The sequence below is a fragment of the Erigeron canadensis genome, chromosome 5 (assembly GCF_010389155.1).
Source record: "Erigeron canadensis isolate Cc75 chromosome 5, C_canadensis_v1, whole genome shotgun sequence".
NCBI lineage: Eukaryota > Viridiplantae > Streptophyta > Magnoliopsida > Asterales > Asteraceae > Erigeron > Erigeron canadensis.
In genome coordinates this window covers 6,952,291-6,973,329 of record NC_057765.1, presented here as the reverse complement: position 1 = coordinate 6,973,329, position 21,039 = coordinate 6,952,291, and the positions used below count along the sequence as shown (strand labels likewise).

General features: G+C 38.4%; 1 protein-coding gene across 1 annotated transcript in view; it reads left to right on the top strand.

The window, feature by feature from the left end:
- LOC122598806 overlaps window positions 1-21,039 on the top strand; it is a 42,806-nt gene that overhangs the window by 9,783 nt on the left and 11,984 nt on the right. The window contains exons 4-6 of the mRNA XM_043771293.1: window positions 1,780-1,938; window positions 2,361-2,453; window positions 2,535-2,576. Of these exons, the coding sequence (XP_043627228.1) occupies window positions 1,780-1,938; window positions 2,361-2,453; window positions 2,535-2,576 (294 nt within the window). The remainder of the gene's footprint in view (window positions 1-1,779; window positions 1,939-2,360; window positions 2,454-2,534; window positions 2,577-21,039) is intronic.

Sequence of the window (21,039 nt, the reverse complement as noted above, 5' to 3'; positions counted from 1 at the left end):
CACCCGCAAAGAAATTATCTTTACAAATAAAAGTGCGTACAAATCTAATATTTTACACACTTATTAGTGTGTAAAAGTTTTCTTCGCACTTTTAAATGTGAAACTTGTAAGCTTTTTCACACTTTTTAGTGTAGACTATTTGTACACATTTTTAAGTGCGAACAACATAAATTTTTTTTTCACATATTTAAAAAGTGGTGTATACAAACGACAAATTTTTTATAGTGAAATCTTTATATATATCGGGCTATTGATGCATTGTATATTGCACTAGTCAATGCTTTGAATCTATATGTGTATCATAAGATTAGATTACACATTCCATATTTCATAACATAACAACATACCAACAATAATATTTATCACGAGATATTAATGTTCGATCATGAACAAGAACGAGAACTTCTTCTTATTTTTTTATTTTTTTTTGTCTTTTCTCTAGCTAGATATATCTTATCTAAATTTGTTTAGATTTTTGCACATTATTATCTTATCTCAATGCCTGAATTCCTTTTTTTTTTATTGAATATTCAAATTTGGTCTCTGTGGTCGTCACGAAATTAAACCTAGGTTTTATAAATTACACTTTTAGCCCACAAAAGTTTACTCCATTTTCACTTGTGATCCAAATTACTAACGAACTTTAAATATGTGGTCATATGAGGAAAGTTATTTTGAGAACCATAAAAAAAAAGAACGCGAGAACCAATCTGGGCCACACATCTCATCTCCTTTTTTCTCTCTCATCACTTTCATCCAAATTTTTCAAAACGTTTTATCTCACAAACCGTGCATCGTTAGACGAAAAAAAACCATGGGTAGTCTTAAAATTTCGTCCTCTTTCATTAGAGATGCGACTTGATATACTTTTGACAAACTTTTAAATTTCAAAATTTTTTTTTTTTCGATTTTTTTTTTTTACCTGCATATGTGTAGGACATACCTACACATGTGTAGGATGTATAACCTACACATGTGTAGGATGTGTGTGATGTATACCCTACACATGTCCTGCACATGTGTAGGACGTCCTACACATGTGTAGGATATACATCCTACACATGTGTAGGATTATCGCTAAAAAAAAAAATTAAAAAAAAATCGAAATTTAAAAGTTTGTCAAAAGTATATCAAGTCGCATCTCTAATGAAAGAGCACAAAATTTTAAGACTACCCATGCTTTTTTTTTGGTTTAACGATGTACGGTTTGTGAGATATAACCATTTGAATGAATTGGGTGAAAATGAGGAGAGAGAAAATTAAATATCATCAAGATCAAAATCAATGGCCCAGATTGGTTCTCGCGTTTTTTTTTTTTTGATGGTTCTCAAAATAACCCACCCCTGTGGTCATATAACCTGCATTGGATCAACATTAGGAGACCACCGACAATTTTCATTATTTAGTACTAAGTTCACCTATGTGGGATAGTTTTACATGAAGCTTAACTAACGACCGTTAAGGCTCTAATTAACGAACCGGAAACTCAAATGACCAAACAAGCACTTTAATGGCAAGCCGAAAACTAGGATACCATCTCATAATCATTAAAAACTTCTTCAAGCATCACATTGATTATCTAAACAACAGTAGTAAATTACTTAGCATTTTAAGAAACTAATGACGTCAAAAGTCAACTAACGGTCAAAGCCAAAGATAGAAAGGTTTAGGATGTTAGAGTTAGACTCGGTTTTTATTATAATTTTTTTTGGTTTGTTATTATCATTATTTTGGTTTAAGCATAGTATAATCTTTCCCCATCTTATTTTGGCTTTAAAGGAGAAGAATAAACAATGCTTAAATTTTGAAGAGCAACAACAGCCATCACAACAGTATGCAATACCGTCAAATGCAAGACAACTTGCTGAGGAGATACAACACTTACCTTTATTAGAAAAGTATAAGAAGCTTACAGAATGGATGAAAAGCGAAAATTATGTAAGACCTCATTTGTTATAATTTTTATGGTTTTCATAAAGAAAAAAAAAACTCTCTCTACTCCCTCTCTCTCTCCCTTTCCCAACGGTAACAACTCCAGATCTAGATCGGAGTATGAGTTTCCGGAGATCGGGATTGAGAGTTTGAGATTGAGGGGGTGAGATCGAGAGCTTTCTCCCTTTTCGGCTTTGGCTTCGTCTTGGCTGTTGGGTATTTTTGCAAGGGTATTAGCCCTGTGCCGGAGGTCCCTTTCATTATGGTAGATTTGGAAGCAACCTCTCTACCCTTGATTAGAGGTAAGGTCTGTCTACATCATACCTCCCTAATACCTCGGCTTATGCTGGGAATGGGTACCGTTGTTATTGTTGTATACAAATGTTTTTCCCATTATGTTATTACTTAATTAATGGATCGAGGAGCAGATACAAAACTTCGATATATCCCAAGGTGCTGTGGCCCAAGGTATCTTAGGACTTGACGCACAGTTGCAACGAAGGATGACACGTGAAAGTAATGTAAGATTGTCCTTTCACTGTAATTATTTTTTGGGTTTTTTAACGAGATATTTATTTTTTCCACCCTATTATTTCTTAAAGGAAATGGAGATACTACTCAACGTATTGGCACGAGAAAATTTTGTAAGATTCTCTTCTTATCTATATCTATATTTGTATGCACCTTTATAAAAACTAGCACTATATATATCCAGAACATGCGAAGGCGACAAATACCGTATATTAATTTCTCGATATATTTTGATTCTAATGATTAATATAATACTATTATGAGTCAAAAATAAAATTTGATAATATTAATATAGTATTACTTTGTTAGAGTCTAGCTTGTTAGAATTACAAATTATCTATTTATAAAAATGTTATTAATACATAATAAAAGAATATTATGTTTAAGTTGATATTTTAGATAAGTATTATTATTTTTAAATTATGTTTACAATAAATTCACAATATTTTAGGGTATATATAACATTTCAAATCTTGAATTTTTAAAAAATTTCTATAAACAAAACAAGCTAAATGCTTTCTATATAGGTAATAATAGATAATAGATTGTACATGTTCTCATTTTTATTTATATTTTTTAAAAAAAGGAAAAGATTGTACATGATTTGTTAAATTACTTAACAGTTTAGATATATGAAATATCTAATATACCCCTACAACTTACATCTTACTTAATACCTTTATTCATTAGACAAAATTTTCAAATATATAACGGAGATGTAAGATCCAACTGTAAAAGTAATATACCTTTATTCATTGCACATGAAATTACAACGAGAGCACTTCATGATTTATATGTAACATACCATTGTTGCTAAATTAAGCACACATTTTTTTTAAGTACAAAGATTCATTCCATTAGCAGGAAAATGGTTAGGCTTTATACCCATAACACAGTACAAATTGGTATATTTATAAATATACTAGTTGCATCTGGAGACTAGTTGATTTGTCCAAAAATGTTAGAAGTCCAGTTGCAATGTACAGTTAATGCAACTGAAGGCTTCCTCCAGTTGAGATCTGATCAAACCTGAAGATATTCCAATTGAAGTCGAAGACAACAAGTTGAAGAAAGATAATGACCATGGCAGCGAAGCCCAGTGGACATTCTAACCAGATCAAAACCGGAGAATCATCAGTGTAAAGTACTTACAAAGCTTTACACTGATTACGAGGAAGACCTCTTTACTTTATCTATCTTTATCCGGATAATAGCATTTATCTATGAATAAAGTACAAAAGTACATAAAACATGTTGGATAAAGTGACTTTATGTCATACTTTATCAAGCATTTCAAAGGAAATCAAATTGCTTTCTTAAATGCTCTCAACCATGTTTGTACGACAAAGATGGAATTCCAATGGCAACTTTGTTTATAGATAGAGGTCTTTGCACAACCAAGAAACAACTTTGCATACTCAAACATTTGCATTCTTGGTGAACTTATCCAATATTCTCTTAATCGCAAAAACGAACATTCCACAATTTTAAGTGTTTCGATTGTTTAGAGATTTTCCAAGTATTAGATTAATTGTATTTCATAGGTTGTTAGGATATTTACATTATTGTATTATCTTGGTTCCGCAACAACCTTGTAATTTATTTAACATTAATAAATAAATTACACTTGAAAATTACACATTGTCTCACCAATTTACTTTACAAGTATTTACTTATTGCATTGTCTTTACTTATTACACCTTGTCACCTTAATAAGTAATCTAACCAATAACCTGTTATCTACACACTGCAACTGGTCATCTCTAGATTAGTGTGTACATTGCAAAGTAATCTCACCATCGACATAAAGTTGTCTTCAGTTAGTACCATCTATTGAGTTGGGACTTACATAAAATGTAATGTGATTTTTTCAATAACTGTTTTTTTTATTCTTTATTGTGGCCCATGTTTTATTTTCATTGGTAACCAAAAAAGACAATAATGTCCTTGTTAATTAATAAGTATTATAACAAGGGAGAGGATTTTCTCAATTTACCTAACGTGACGTTAGATAAATCTTGACCCTTAGATTAAAATCAAGACCCTTAATTTTAATCTAAAGGTCAAGATATTTCCAACTTCATCAATCAAGTTGAAAACAAGAGATCCTATTCCATATGTTGAAAAATACGCATGTCCTGTGAAAGCTTAGCTGACAGTCCACAATTTGCACACTTATATATATGTAATTAAACAAGACATGAATGTAAAGAACAATAACAAGTGTGCAGTTCTATTACAAGAATCTATGCAAGTTTAATCATATGTATCATTGATTACATAGTGAATACATGGTCGATATTACAACTTGACTTACAAGAATAAAAGAACTAACAATTGCTAAGTTTAGACACACTAAAAACTTAAACAATTACAAGAAAGAAAGAAGCACACTTGTGGTGACACACATAAAGTGTAAATGGTGCGGTTGTGTTGCTTTATATAGGGGAGGAATTAGGGCAACACAACCTTACAATGATAGTGATAGAATGGTGGTTGTCGACATCTTATTGGCTCGAAGTACTTGCATGCAGGAGCCTTTGTCTTTTTTACCAAATCGGGTATGAGAGAGAAAATCCTTGTCATTTTCCTTACAAGGTAAAATACAGTTGTATGAACCACCGCGTGACTCTTGTCTTCTTGTGATTGAAATCTTCCCGCCTTGACTCACAACTTGGAAAGTAAACCACCCGCTGACAAGAGTTAGTGACTCGCTGATGACTCGCTAACGACTTACGTCAGCGACCAAGTCTGGTCAGCGAATCCTTGACTCAACAATTTTCCCCTACACGCTGAGAAGACTTGCTGAGTAGACTAGACTAGAAAAAGAATAATGGTAGAAAGATGTTTTATATATATCCTTTTGAGAACATTACAAGCTGATGCATAAAGCATTTACAATGGAAGACATCTAAAGATTAGCAGCTTCAATCTCCCAAACTTTTTCTTGCTTGGCAATATATAGCACCAGATCATCTCTTCTATGAGGTTTCAACAGCTCTTCAACAATTTTGCCAATCACCGATCTGGCACTTGTCATTTTTTCAAATCTTCTTTTGATGCTGATCAGAAACCCAGTGGAGGCCTTTTCAATCTCTGCCAACAGGAAAAAGAGCTGATCATTTTGAAAGTTGTTGAAAAATATGCCAGCAGGTGTCTCAAGCACTCTCCCGTCTTCAAAGAAACTTCTGGGAGGAAGTCTGAATTCAATGCAGCATCACCAGAGATGGGAGGAAGGTCAGCAGACAAGGGTTGATAAGCTTCTTTCCTTTTCTTTGAACCCTCTTGCCAGCTGATGTGGTGACGGCTGCCGGTGTACCAAACATTTGCCTCAGCATGGGCAAGTCTGCCTTGAACTTGGTTTCATACTCTCTGGCCTTCTCAAAATAATCCATGAGCATCTTTTGAAGTTGTTCATAACTGACAGCCTTCTTATCCTTAACCAGCATGTAAACTTCAAACCATTCAGAGGCACCCAGAGTGGTGGGTTTGAACCCTTCAAGTTTGATTGGCCTGTCAGCACCTTCTTTTAAGATTTTTAGGTTGGTCTTAAGACCCATTTCAGCTTTGAAGGCCTCATCAGCAACTATCCTTTGAGGCCTCTTCCCGTCCTCCATATACTTCAACCATTTGGCCTTTTCTTCTTCAAAAGCTTTTCTCTTTTCACTCATCTGTTTTTCAACTTCAACATATAAAGCTTTAGCACCACCAGTCTTCAGAAGCATTCGCTGCTCACCATCCAAATGATCTTTTTCCAGATTAGGCAGCTGCTTGATGTACTCAAGATTTTTCCTTTTATTTTCTTGATTTTCTTTGAGTCTATTCAGCTCCTTGATGGCCTCTTCTTGTGTCTTTCCTTTAGCAGTGAGTGCCGTAATATCAATCATTTGGTGTTGGTGACCTGCTGAAGATTGGATGGATAATTGAGCAGCAGAAGGAAGTGATGCAGAAGAAGAAGAAGGTTTCTTGTGCTGAATCCTGGCCAGGTGTTGTTTCTAGGATTCAGTCATTAGAGCAATGACAACATTCCCAAGGAAGCGCGGATGAAAGATTGAAAGCACTTGCTTGGATCTGTCAGTGCGCATTTCTGTAGCAAACCTGGCCTCCCATGCTGCTTTGAGTTCATTGGGGGCAAACTGCTCCCCAACATCGTTGAGCACTTCAAATTGAGGAGCATTTGCAATCACCATTTGTTGCTCCCCCTCAACACCAGCTGGGGGAGCTTCAACAACATTTTCCTTTTCAATCTCCCCCTCAACACCAGCAGGGGGAACTTCAACATTCACATCTTCTTTTTCATGCTCCCCCTCAACACCAGCGGGGGGAACTTCATTATTCACATCTTCTTTTTCATGCTCCCCCTTAACACTAGCGGGGGGAACTTCAATATTAACGACCTTCTCGATCTCCCCCTCAGCACCAGCAAGGGGAACTTCACTTTCCTTTCCTTCACTTACTGTCACAATTGCCTTTTCATCAGCTTTGGTTACACCATCTGTTGTTGTCGCTTCTTCAGCTAACACTTCTTCAGCAGATTCTTCATATATCTTCTCCAGGGCTTTGTTTACTGCCTCACCAACCAAGTCTAAAACAGCAGCATCAACTTTCTCCCCTTGGAAGTTGTATTGTTAATAACTACTTCCATAGTTGCTGGCTATTTCGACTGTTGATTTACCAGTTGTGACAGCAGATTCTTTATTTCACCAACCTTTTTCTCCAACTTGACATGCCTCTGACGATCTTCCTCGGTGAAAGAGACTTGAGGAGTGGGAAGATCAGCCACCTGTTTTTCCAAGGCATTGATTGCCTTGGTATTGCTTTCGATTTGAGTGGCTAGAGGAGTGATGAGATCAACCAACTTCTTTATTTTGGTAGCAGCATTGTTGCTAGTTGATGCTGCCTTCTTTGCTGAGTAGCTGGTGGTATTACCAAGCTTGAACAAAGAGCGAGTAGTACTCTTGATGACATGCTGATCCTTTTTGATGATGTTGGCAGAGATACAAAGTTTTTCTTGATCAGCGGTCATGGAGACAAATTTTTCTTTGAGTGTCTCGATGCTGGCGGTGTTTTCATTCTGCTTGTTGTACCAGCTTGTTAATGTTTGTATCAACCTGTCAGATTCAAGATCTTTGAGATTGATAGCTAGCTTGGCAGCCTTGGTGAGATCATTCAGTTGATGCTCAACCCTTTCTAATCGAGACAAAGAGTTGGTGAAGTAAGAAATACCCAACTCTTTTGCTGGAAGAGACTCCACTTCTTTTGGCAGCAGAGACTGAAAACTGGGAACAGCTTGAAGTGAGAAAGGCATGCCCAGAGATAGCATGGTGTTCACTAGTTGTACTGTTGGAGTTTAGGCCTGGCAGTGAGAACTGCTGGCACAATATTTTCATCATTTATTGCTGCATTATCAGCAACAACAGCAACCTCTTCATCATCTTTGTCCATTTCCATGTCATTGGCCTCCTTTTCATCAGCATGGTTATTGGAATCCAGTTGGAATTCATCGGCCACAAAAACCACTTCAACTTCAACCATTTCTTCATCCCTTCCACTAACATCTGCAACATCACCAGCAATTGTCACATTTTCCAAATCAACATTGCCTTTGACATTTTCCCTTTCTTCGATATTTTCACCCTCAACGACATTTCCAACATCACCCACAACGACTTGCCTTTCATCCAGAGAGAAATTTAAGGGAGTTGGTGAGTTTGGTGCCTCTGTCTCAGTGTGTTGTAGCACTGAAACGTCATCAGCCGTAGAATGTGTTGTCTCTAGCATCACCTGTGATCTGGCTGCTGACAACAACTCAAAGGGTAAAGAAGAGGGAATAGTTTCAGGGTTAGACTCAACCCTAATGGGCTGGGGTGACCCTTGTTCTACACCAACCTCTCCTACAGATGATTGAGGTAGCTGCTTGCTGTTACCCTTTTTCTCATCAGCAACCTTTTTTGAGGCTGCTGATGGGCTGGCTGGGTTTCTAATGTCCTTGGGCTGTGAGGACGTCTTAGCCTTAGTGGTTAAGCCCTTTGGTACTCGCTGCTTTTGTTTTGGTACATCAGCAGGAGGTGAAGTGGAAGACGGTTTGCCTTGTGTTTTCTTGGACTTTTTGGGAGCTTTGAGGCTGCTGGGGGTTTGTTGAAACACGTCAGATCGTTTAAATCGTGACCAATTCGACTATGAAAGTGCGGAATCCATTCATAATCGACTTTGAGGTTTCTGTAAATTAATGGACATATAATACACGAATATATGAAGAATAAGAGATAAAGACAGATGTAAAAATCATAATATATCTTTAATTATATGAACATTACACCAAATTAGTATACATCTGACTGACACAGGGTATAGATCTCTACCCTGTGCGCTATGATCAAAATCTATTGCAAATAAAATCGTTAAAGCATAATTGTAACCTAATTCTAGTATATTTAGGCTGTAGAAAAAAGCAAGGCTTCCTACAAGTTCGTAGGCTTTGAAACAGATCCACACGAACTTGTCTTCGTGGTGATGTCATCACGACCTTGTTAATGCCATCTTTTCACAACGACCAGCCATCAGAATTGCATTGCAGCGGACAATAAAAGGTGCTCAAAAATTGCACCTACAGGGTTTACCAGCGAACCAGCTCCAGAGGGTTGAGTAGGTGGTGATCCAATAGCTACATAAGTTGGTGGTGCTGAAGCTCCAACCTTCTTATACACGTTAGGATACGTAGAGTAAAGTACATGTTTCGTTGCTGGAGTGAGCACAACATACTTAGCAATAAACACTTCAGCGTCATAGGCAGGTTCCTTGTACACTGTGTTAGCAATCCTAGGAGAAGAGAAGACAGTAGCACCATAGGGAAGATATTCCTCCTTTAGCTCGTGCTTGAAGATCAGCTAGTGGAACCATGTAAAAGGTACAGAGCTTGATCTGTTTCTGGCAACAACTTTCGCCTTTAAATCTTCAAAAATGACACTTGCATAGTCAATGAAGCCACCATTTGCAAGTGCATATATCATCTGCATCTGGGCAGCAGTGGCCTGATCAAATGACCCACTGTTCCCACCAAGGCATTGAATGACATGAGTAAAAAGCAACCTCCATACTCCAGGCAGGAACTTTTTAAGAGGGTTGATGTGAACGGTATGAGGTGGTTTTGTGTTTGTTCCATAGCCTATGGAAAGCAACTATTTCTTCCACATCTCAGTAGATACCAAGTCAACAAATTGTCTTTCTTCAGATTATGAAAGAAGACGAAGAACATCTCTTAACAAGTCAACAGAGATGGTGATGGTGTGTTTTCCTTTCATAACAGTACCGAAAATAGTGCTGCTAGAGAGGTTGTAGTCACATGTCCACCAAAATTCCCTCGAGAGATGAACACACATCTCTTTGGGATCCCTATAGATGGCCCTTCTAGCCGGACATGCCCTGATGAAATCAAGCATTTGATAGTAACCTTTGACTTTGGGAGGAATTTCCAGTGAGCCAAGATAGTTATTGGGTTTAATTGTGAACTTGAAAGGACACTAGATCAGATGCAACAGTGCCTTCAGGATCAAAAACCTTGGATTTAAGATATAGAGGAACATTTTTCGAGGCTTCTTGAATCTCAGGATTCTCAGAAGAGATATTTGGATTCACAGCTATTTGGGGTTGCTATTCAGATGGAAAAGCCATTGATGTGATTTAAGAAGGAAATAACAAGTGAAAGATGAACTGTGATTTTGGAGAGAATATGGAAGAGATTTGAGAGATTTAGAGAGAGTGATAGATTTTAGGAAAAAAATGAGAGAGAAAAAAAATGAACGCAAAAGACAGGGTAGTGGAAAGGATTTGCATATATATGGTCCCCATAACTGCAAAAGTGAACCGTCACAGTTCTCTCTCATACGTAATAAATATTTACATATTAAATTAACGGGTAAAAAGAAAAGAAATTAATTTCGTACTAATGAAAGTACAGTAAAATAATTTTATATTAAGAAAATACGTTTAATTATACGTATGTGAGTAACGTAGAAAAATGGTTTGATGTGACAACTTGTACCATTATTTTAAATATACTCGAGTGGTTACGGCGGATACAGTGTACAAGTTGCCCATTATGGAGAAAATCGATGTAACCGTTTGAATTTTCAATTAAAATATCAATAAAAGTACGTACTGGATATACTCATATGAAAGAGTGGTTGAGATCTAAGTATATCCACCGACTAAGTTAAAGGAAAATGGTTACCTCACTTAGAAAACAAGTGTTAGCCAACGACTTCACGACTAACGTTGGTCGCTGACCAACTTTATACAACTTTTGGCAAATTGTCAGCCATCAATGGATTTTATTTGTCTTTACCAGCTGCTGGACTAGATAGAGACTTTTAGCTCTCTATTGCTTTTGTTTTGCTTTTTCCCAAAGCAACGGGGATCATGGATTTTATTAGTCTTTAACATCAGCCGTTTGCTGGTGGACTAGATAGAGACTTTTAGCTCTCTATTACTTTTGTTTTGCTTTTCCCAAAGCAACAGAGATCAACGGATTTTAGATGTCTTTACCAGCAGTCGTTTGCTGCTGGACTAGATAGAGACTTTTAGCTCTCTATTACTTTTGTTTTGCTTTTTCCCAAAGCAACAGAGATTAATAGATTTTATTAGTCTTTACCATCAGCCGTTTGCTGCTGGACTAGATAGAGACTTTTAGCTCTCTATTACTTTTGTTTTGCTTTTCCCAAAGTCACAGGGATCAACGGATTTTAGATGTCTTTACCAGCAGCCATTTGCTGCTGGACTAGATAAAGACTTTTAGCTCTCTATTACTTTTGTTTTGCTTTTTCCCAAAGCAACAGAGATTAATAGATTTTATTAGTCTTTACCATCAGCCGTTTGCTGCTGGACTAGATAGAGACTTTTAGCTCTTTATTACTTTTGTTTTGCTTTTCCCAAAGTCACAGGGATCAATGGATTTTAGATGTCTTTACCAGCAGCCATTTGCTGCTAGACTAGATAAAGACTTTTAGCTCTCTATTACTTTTGTTTTGCCTTTTCCCAATGCAACAAAGATCAACGGATTTTAGATGTCTTGACCATCAACCGTTTGCTGCTGGACTAGATGAAAACTTTAAGCTATTCATTGCTTTTATTTTCAGCGAGTAAGACACACTTGAACTCGCTGGAGAAGGTGTTGACAAAGAAGGTCACTTTTCAACTCATAAGAGAGATGTGAGTTGAAGTTATTAGCAAATATGACAAGTCATGTTGCTTAATCACCATTCAGCATTCCTAACTTACTGATCAGATATTTGAATCTGGTTTCATCTAAGGGTTTAGTGAATATGTCAGCAAGCTAGTCATCAGTGGGAATGAAGTAAATTTCAACATCCCCTTTCATGACATGGTCACGAATAAAATGATACCTAATATCTATGTGTTTGGTCTTGGAATGCTGAACAGGATTGTGTGTGATAGCAATTGCACTTGTATTGTCACACATTATGGGAATCTTAGAGAATTCTAAGTCATAGTCAGCGAGTTGGTTTTTCATCCAGAGGACTTGTGCACAACAACTCGCTGCTGAACATATTCTGCTTCAACAGTGGAGATGGACAATGTATGCTGTTTCTTACTAGACCAACTAGTCAGCTTCCCGCCCCCCAACAGTTGACATACACGACTGGTGCTTTTCCTATCTAACATGCAACCAGCGTAGTCAGAATCAAAATAGGATACTAAGTCAAAGTTAGAGTCTTTGGGATACCAGAGACCCAATGTGGAAGTACCTTTTAGATACTTGAATATTCGCTTGACAGCGAGAAGATGAGACTCCCTAGGAGAGGCTTGATATCTTGCACATAAGCAGGTAGCAAACATGATATCAGGACGTCTCATTGTGAGATACATCAGTGAGCTAATTATTCCCCTATAGTGAGTGGGATTCACATGCTTACCATCAGGATCAACATGGAGATTATTAGGAGGAGACATAGGAGTGGCCTTAGTGGTGACATTGGACATGTCAAATTTAGCCAGCATGTCTCGAATGTACTTATCCTTATTAATGAAAATCCCATTTGGGAGTTGACGAATTTGAAGACCAAGAAAGAAGGTCAACTCATCCATCATGCTTATCTAAAAATGAGAAGACATCAGTGAGCTGAACTTGGTGCAGAGTTTCTTGCTGGAGGACCCAAAGATGATGTCATCAACATATATTTGAACATATAAGGCATCAACACCCTTTCTATAAATAAAGAGGTTGCTGTCAATGGACCCTCACTGAAAGTTATTAAAGAGAAGAAATTTTGAGAGAGTGTCATACCAGGCTATGGGAGCTCGTTTAAGACCATAGAGTGCCTTATAGAGACGATAGACATGGTGTGGCTTGGTTGGATCTTCAAAACCAGGTGGCTGCTCAACATAAACTTCCTCATCAAGTTTTCAATTTAGGAAAGCACTCTTTACATCCATTTGATATACAGTGAAGTTTCTGTAAGCAGCATGTGCCAAGAATAAGCGAATAACTTCCAATCGGGCCACTGGTGCAAAGATTTCACTTAATCTACACCTTCTTCCTGATGGTAACCTTGTGCAACCAGTCTAGCCTTGTTACGTGTAACAATACGATCTTCGTCCATTTTATTCCTATAAACCCACTTTGTGCCAATGGGTTCTTTTCCAGGAGGTAGAGGAACTAAGAACCAGACATGCTGTATTTGAAATTGGGTAAGTTCCTCTTGCATGGCAGCAACCCATGAAGGATCAACCATTTCTTCCCCTATGTTTTTAGGAGTGATCATAGACAAGTTGACATAAAGACATGTGTTTCTTGTCACTGATCAAGTAGTAATCCCCTGCTAAAGATTACCAATGATTTGGTGACCTAGATGACTAGATGTCCACTTAAGTGCATGAGCACTTGATGAAACTAGTAGAGTGTCAGCGGAAGACTATGAGATGGGAGCAGCAACGAGACCGTTATAAGAGGAGAGATCAATGATAAGAATGGGTTCAGGAGTTTGATCAGTTAAGCCATTCGACTGATTTGAGTTATCATTCATGTTGGAGTCATCAGCGGACTCCATATCAACAACATTAGCTGATGCATCATGAAACTCATCCTCACCAGAGTCATCAACATGCTCGTCATCAGCCAGTGATCTAAGTTTGGCTGATTCAACATGGATTGATCTTAAGATAGGCTCAACTGGCTCAATCGAGTAGATATGAGCACCGACTTGCTCTAGTTCAACATCATCTGAACTATCCTGTGTGGTATGCTGATTGTTATCAGGCAGCGAGCAAGATGCATCATCAAATGAATCAGCTTCCTCAGTAAGAGGATCGGCGAGCTCATTGAAAATGACCTTAGAGGAAGAGGATTGAATGTCCTTTAGTGCTGATGAACTTTCATTGAAAGTAACATGAATAGATTCATCTACTTTCTGAAGGCGAATGTTGAATACTCTGAAGGCCTTGCTGATGGATGAGTATCCAAGAAAGTATCCATCATCAGCTTTGGGATCAAATTTTCCTAAGTGATCCTTGTTGTTAAGAATGAAGACAAGACATCAAAACACATGGAAGTATTTGATTTGAGGTTTCTTGCCTTTCAAAACCTCATATGATGTCTTGTCATGTCTTTTAACAATTAGACATCGGTTTTGACTATGACAAGCAGTATTGACAGCTTCTGCCCAGAATTTGCTGATTTGCTGGGCAAAGAAGACTCACTGAGCATGGTACGTGCTGCCTCAATTAGAGTTCTATTTCTCTTTTTAGCGACACCATTTTGTTCAGGAGTTCTAGTAGAAAAGAAGTTTTGTGAGATCCCTTGATCAGCACAAAAAGATTCAAGAGTGTGGTTTCTGAACTCAGTACCATGATCGCTCCCGAGTTCTTTAACTCTTATGCTATTGAGATTTTCCATCTTCTTGATGAAGTTGATAATCTCCCTAGCAGAATCACTCTTAGAATGAAGAAAAATTGTCCAAGTATATCATGAATTATCATCCACAATAACTAAAGTGTATCTGCTACCCTTTAGACTTTGGACATTCACTAGACCAAAGAGGTCCATGTGAAGAAGAGGAAAGCAGCCAGAGATAGAATTGGCCTGCTTAGTTTTGAAGGTAGCTCTATGGCTTTTACCTTTTCACAAGCACAATAGAGTCTATCATTTTCAAAAGAAAGATGAGGAAGGCCACAAACAAGGTTCTTTTTGGCCAGAGAGTTGATGGTTTTGAAATTCACATGCGACATACGTTTGTGCCATAACCAATTTAGTTCAGCTGCTGACTTGGCAAAGAAACAAGTCTCACTATCAGTTTTGATGGGAGTGAAGTCAACAAGATATACATCTCATTTTCTTGGAAAGACCAAGACGACTTCCTTGTTAACATTTACAACAGTGCCTTGATGCTTATCAAGAATTACTTTGTAGTCGGCATCAGAAAGTTGACTTATGCTGATGAGATTATGTTTTAACCCATTAACATAAGCAACCTTGGTGAACTTAATAAGACCACTAGAGAGATGACCATAACCAGTTTGTCCAGTGGAGTTATCACCAAACACTACAGTAGGGCCAGCAGCCTCTACGTAGTTATCCTGCAAGGTATCATTTCCAGCAACCTAACTCCTCAAACTTGGCCAATGCCCCAAAATTCATTTCGGCCATTTTGTCAACCAGCCAGGCATACAGATACCCATGACGATTCCCCTGGCTTTGACAAATTTGCACCCTTCTCAATAATTCTTGCAATTGGTACGTTTCAACATAATCAAGACCAGGAAAGTTCACAGTAGTGAAAGCAGTTGTCGCTTCTTTGGGATAAGGCACTTTAAGGTCCTTCAGCGAAAATGGGTACTTAGAACATGGAATGCCAAAGAAATCAGGATGATGTGAGGGTGGCACTTCTATAACAATATAATCATCAACCTCCTTATCTTCATCATAAACCCCAGTCTTGAGGATATGCTTTAAACATATTTCCATCTTCTTGAGAAGTTCGTCATCATTCAAGGGAGGAAAATCAACATCATCACCAACAAACCCAATTGGTTTGTGATGGGCAGTGGGCCTTGGAAAGTAAGAAGGAGGTGGGGGCATATCAGAGAGTGACACTGGACCATCTTCAAATTCTGTAGGCGGTGAAGAGATTAGTAAGTAGCCCATGTCAGCTTCTAAGAAACCACTAACAACGTCTTCTTCTTCAACTTCAGTGGCAGTGAGTTTAATTTTAGCTTCATCATCCTGTTGGCTGAACTCACTGCCCAACTCCTCATCACCTACAACACTTTCTTGAAGAACATTTTTCTCGGTCCCTCCACAAACAGTTTCCGAGACGGTGAAGTCAAATTTATGCAACATATCCCACATATATTTTTCTTGATTGATAAATATTCTAGTGGAAAGCTGCTTAATTTATAACCCCAAAAAGAAGGTTAATTCACCCATCATACTCATTTCGAAAGTGCTAGACATAAGAGAACTGAACTTTCGACAGAGTTTTGTAGATATGGAACCAAAGATAATGTCATCGACATAAATCTGAACATACAGAACATCAACTTTATGCTTTTAGATGAAGAGAGTGATGTCTATGGTTCCTCTACGAAAGCCATGGTCAAGAAAGAAGGTAGACAATGTGTCATACCAAGCTCGAGGAGCTTGTTTAAGACCATATAGAGCTTTATTTAAGTTGTAGACATAATGAGGATGCTTTGGATCCTCAAAACCAGGAGGCTGCTTAACATAGACTTCTTCAGCGAGAGTTGCATTTAAGAAGGCACTCTTGACGTCCATCTGGTAGACAGTGAAGCCTTTGTAGGTAGTGTGAGCAAGAAAGAGCCGATTGGCCTCAAAATGAGCGACTGGAGCAAAGGTTTCATCATAGTTAATGCCTTCAGCTTGAGTATACCATTGTGCAACCAGTCTCGCCTTGTTACGAACAACTACACTAGCATCATCCATCTTATTTCTATAAACCCATCGGGTGCCAATGGGTTCATAATGAGGAGGAACAAGAAACCAAACATGATTTCTTTCACATTGTGTTAGTTCTTCTTGCATGGCTTCCACCCAAGAAGGATCAACCATGGTTTCACCAATATTGGCAGACACAATTTGAGATTAGAAATTTACATAGAGACAAGTATTACTTGTTGCTGAGCGAGTTTGGACACCATTGTGTGGATTACCAGTCACATGGTCAAGAGGGTGATCAGCAGTCCATTGGAGTGCGGGTGTATGGATGGAGGAAGAGTGAGTGACAATGGATAAGGTGGTGGTAGGATCATTTGGTGTAAGAGAATAAGTAGAGAGATCAATAGTTAAAGAAGGTCAAGAGTTGTTGACAGGAGGGTCACTGATAACAGTGGGTACCTCTTGCTGAGATGTATCGTCATCAGCGACTCATGAAAGAGGATTCGCTAAGGCATTATGAAAGGTTTCCTCAGTGATACCATCAGCAACTTGAGGTTCAGTTGAGGGAGTAGTAAGCAGCTATGTACTCAACATTTGTTGAAAGACTTGAAGGCTCAGCGATGGTTTGGTCAGCAACATCATGATGTGTCACTAACACTTCTGATGAGTCAGATAGATCGCTAAGAATTACTTCAGCAGATGACTCATTTAAGAGATCGCCAAGAGCTGAACAACTTTCATCAAAAGTAACATGAATTGATTCATCTACTTTTTGAGTGCGAGTATTGAAAACTCTGAAAGCTTTACTGATAGAAGAGTATCCCGAAAGTAGCCATCACTAGCTTTGGGATCAAACTTACCTAAATGATCCTTATCATTGAGGATGAAAATTGGGCAACCAAAGACATGGAAATAACCAATTTGTGGTTTCTTGCCCTTAAGAACTTCATTGGCAGTCTTATCATGTCGTTTGACAATAAGACACCTATTTTGAGTATGGCAAGTAGTACTAACTGCTTCAGCCCAGAATTTACTAGGAAGGGAAGACTCACTGAGCATAGTTCTGGCAGCTTCAATGAGAGTTCTATTTCTCCTTTCAGCTACCCTATTTTGCTCAGGAGTACGAACAGAAGAGAAATTTTGTCTAATCCCTTGATCAGCACAAAAAGTCTCAAGAGTGTGGTTTCTGAACTCAGCGCCATGATCGCTTCTAAGTTTTTTTAACACGTATGCTGTTGAGGTTTTCTATCTTTTTAATGAAATTAATTATTTCTTTAGCAGCATCACTCTTAGAATGAACAAATATTGTCCAAGTATATCGCGAATATTCATCCACAATAACTAAGGTGTATCTGCTACCCCTTAGACTTTGGACATTCACAGGACCAAAGAGATCCATGTAAAGGAGATGGAAGCAGGCAATGATTGAATTTTCCTGTTTGGTTTTGAAGGTGGCTCGGTGGCTTTTACCCTTTTCACAAGCACCACAAATCCTGTCCTTCTCATAATTGAGAGGAGGAAAGCCTCGAACAATATTTTTCTTGGAAAGAGAATTGATTGTTTTGAAATTCACATGCGACATACGCTTGTGCCACAACCAATTGATTTGAGAAGCAGCTTTTGAAAAGAAGCAGGTCGCGCTTTCAGTTTTGACAGGAGTGAAATCAACCTAGTAGATATCCCTTTTCCTAGAAGCAACTAAAACTACTTCTTTATTGACATTAATTATTGTGCCTTGATGCTTATCAAGGATAACCTTGTAGTTAGCATCGCACAGCTGACTGATACTGATCAAATTGTGTTTTTAATCCATTCACATAAGCAACCTTAGTGAACTTGATCAACCCATTTGAGAGAGACCCATATCCTTCAGTTTGGCCAGTAGAATTGTCACCAAACACAACTGTGGGACCATCGGTCTCCACAAAGTTATCCAACAGGTGCTTGGATCCAGTCATGTGTTTTGAACAGCCACTGTCCAAATACCACACTTCTTTTCCTAGCGAAGCCTGCATGGATAACAATAGAAGGATTTAGGTAGAATCGAGATTTTCTCCACTGACAGTGTCATCAGCAGAGAGAGGAAGATGAACATAAATGTCATCGTCAGTAGAGAGATGAAGAGGGGCTCTAGGATCAACGTTTTCATCAACGGGAAAGTTTTCAACCAGTTGATGAGCAGGGAGCATGTCACGAGTAACCTCATAGGTGTAACTTTGATTTTCGGAGGCATAGGTGACAGTATTTCCAGTGTCAAGAATAACCAAGTTATTCGCTTGATTATCATTTCCATATTCCACTAGAGTATGGTCATGTCCATTTGAGATAATCTCATGTGACCAAGGAAATGATATTCGCTGAGAGGCAATGAACTCATCAATGTTGTCCTTAGTGAGAACAATTGCATCACCCAAGCTGCTATTTGATTCAGTTGGAGGAGTTTGCTTAGCGATGACAGAGGAGGAAGGAGCAGCAGAAGCCGTGGGAGGATTTGGCTAAATGACAACTTCAGGAGGATTTCTAGAGTTTTTGTCATTACAATCAGCAGCAATGTGTCCTCTTTCACCACAAAGATAACACTTTCTTCCAACATTCTGACTTTGAATCAGAAACTCTTTGAGTTGTGAGGTCAACTCACATATCTTATGATTGGAGGAAGAAGTTGATGCTGCTGGAGAAATCTTTTTCTTCCTAGACTGAAAAGGAAGAGACTTGGGAGAAGGGCCAAGAATTGACTTGCCCTTAGATTGAGCATTTGAAGAGGAAGGACCATAAGAAGTGTAGATGCACGTTTCGTCCATAGATTGTTGTCCGCTGCAATGCAATTCAGTAGGCTGACTATGAAGAAGAAAAGATGTCTTCAAGGTCGTGATGATGTCATCATCACTTCTTGATGATGTCAGCACAAGGCAAGTACTTCATGTAAAGGAAGTCAAAGCCCATGAACAAGATAGAGGCACAGCCCGTGAAGCAGCCTATAAATACTAGAATTAGGTCAGAATTTATGTTTGAGGGTTTTAGTCTAGACAGAAATCGTCCTACGTGCACGGGGTAGAGATCTATACCCCGTGCCGGTCAGATGTATACTTATTTTTAATTCTTCTTTTTCCAATTCAAGTTTGGAAACCAGAGACTGATAACTTTTCAAGGCCAACTGAACATCTTTCAGTTCTTTTAATCTGGCCTGACTGGCGTTCAGTTCAGAAGAATTTATTTCAAACATTTTTATACTCTCTGAACGCACAGTTTCAACATAAGTTATGTCAGCCTCTATAAGAACCAAAAGATCCAGTTTTTGTTCTTCATCCTTCTCAAAACCGAATGTACTAACCTTCTTCATGATGATATCCACCCAACGACCAGATTCAACATCAGTGCATATATGTTCATAATTATTCAGAATCCTCAAAGATGAATCTAAGTGGATTCCACACACTTAGATGTTGTTAGATCGTTATTTAATCGATCCTGACTTCACTTTCAAGAAGTCTGAACAACTCGTTGACCTCCTTGCTGAGCAGGTCTAAGTTGCTAAGACCAATGATACATTTGAGCAACTTGCTGACCTATTTGCTGGAGAGGTCTAACCTGCTGAACAGGTCTTGGTTGCTGAGGTACATAAGTTCCCTTTGGGACATAGATAGGATTGGGTTGCTAATAATGAGCATAAGCAAACCTAGCTCATTTATTCAGCAAGCGATCATGCATAATAGACTTTCTGCCAGCATGAGAAGGATTACAAGAGGACGAGGGTTGAGACACAGGGTGTTCAGCGACTGCTGAGGGAACAGGATTCTCAGCAGGCTGACTGACATGCACGGTTCACTGAGGAGTGCTGTAGTCATATGGAATAGCGAGCTTGCACCTTTTAAAAGGTTTAACAACATTAGACTTAATAGTTAAAAGCTGAACAAGAGGCTTAAAATCATCACTTGAAGGATTTCCTTCAAATGTTTGGGAAGAAGAATATTGAACACGACCTTCATTAGGCATCTTGTCAATAATAGGATGGTTTGGAAAGACTGTCTTAGCAAAGCTAGCTAATGAGCTAGTTTCAGCTTGTGACGAAGAGGTGGAAGTGCTGGATGAGGGTGACTCATCATTCAGTTCAGAATGGTAGTCATTCATGCCTTTAATGAAGTAATACTTCAGCATTTCCTCAGGAGAAGTAACAACATTTGGAGGAACCCTCTCTTCAGAAGCAAGACCGTCGTTGAACATGTTAGTGATAACAGCGGCAGTTTCATAGTCACCACCAATGATGGCTTTCATTTGGGCACGGACCTGCTTGCTGAAGATTTGGTCATGAAGCCTGGAAGCTTTGGACCACGAGGTGACAATTTTCTCAAGGTCAACGACCTTATTTTTCAGTTCCTCATTTGAGATTTAAAGATTTTGATTAAGGAGCTTTTGAGATTCAAGCTCAACATGGACATTCCTTAAGTCCTTGAGCTTGTCAGTTTTATCACTTAGCTCAGTACTTACTGAGTTAAGTTTGGACTGAAGGTCAGACGAATTGACTCGACATGCTGAATATCACAAGTAAGAGATTCAAGAATTTTAGGTTTATCCTCTTCAGAAGCAGAGGAGAAATTGCATATCTTCTTGAGTGTGACATTCACCCACTGATTGGAGCACACTTGGTCCTTTATCAGCGCCTGGTCATC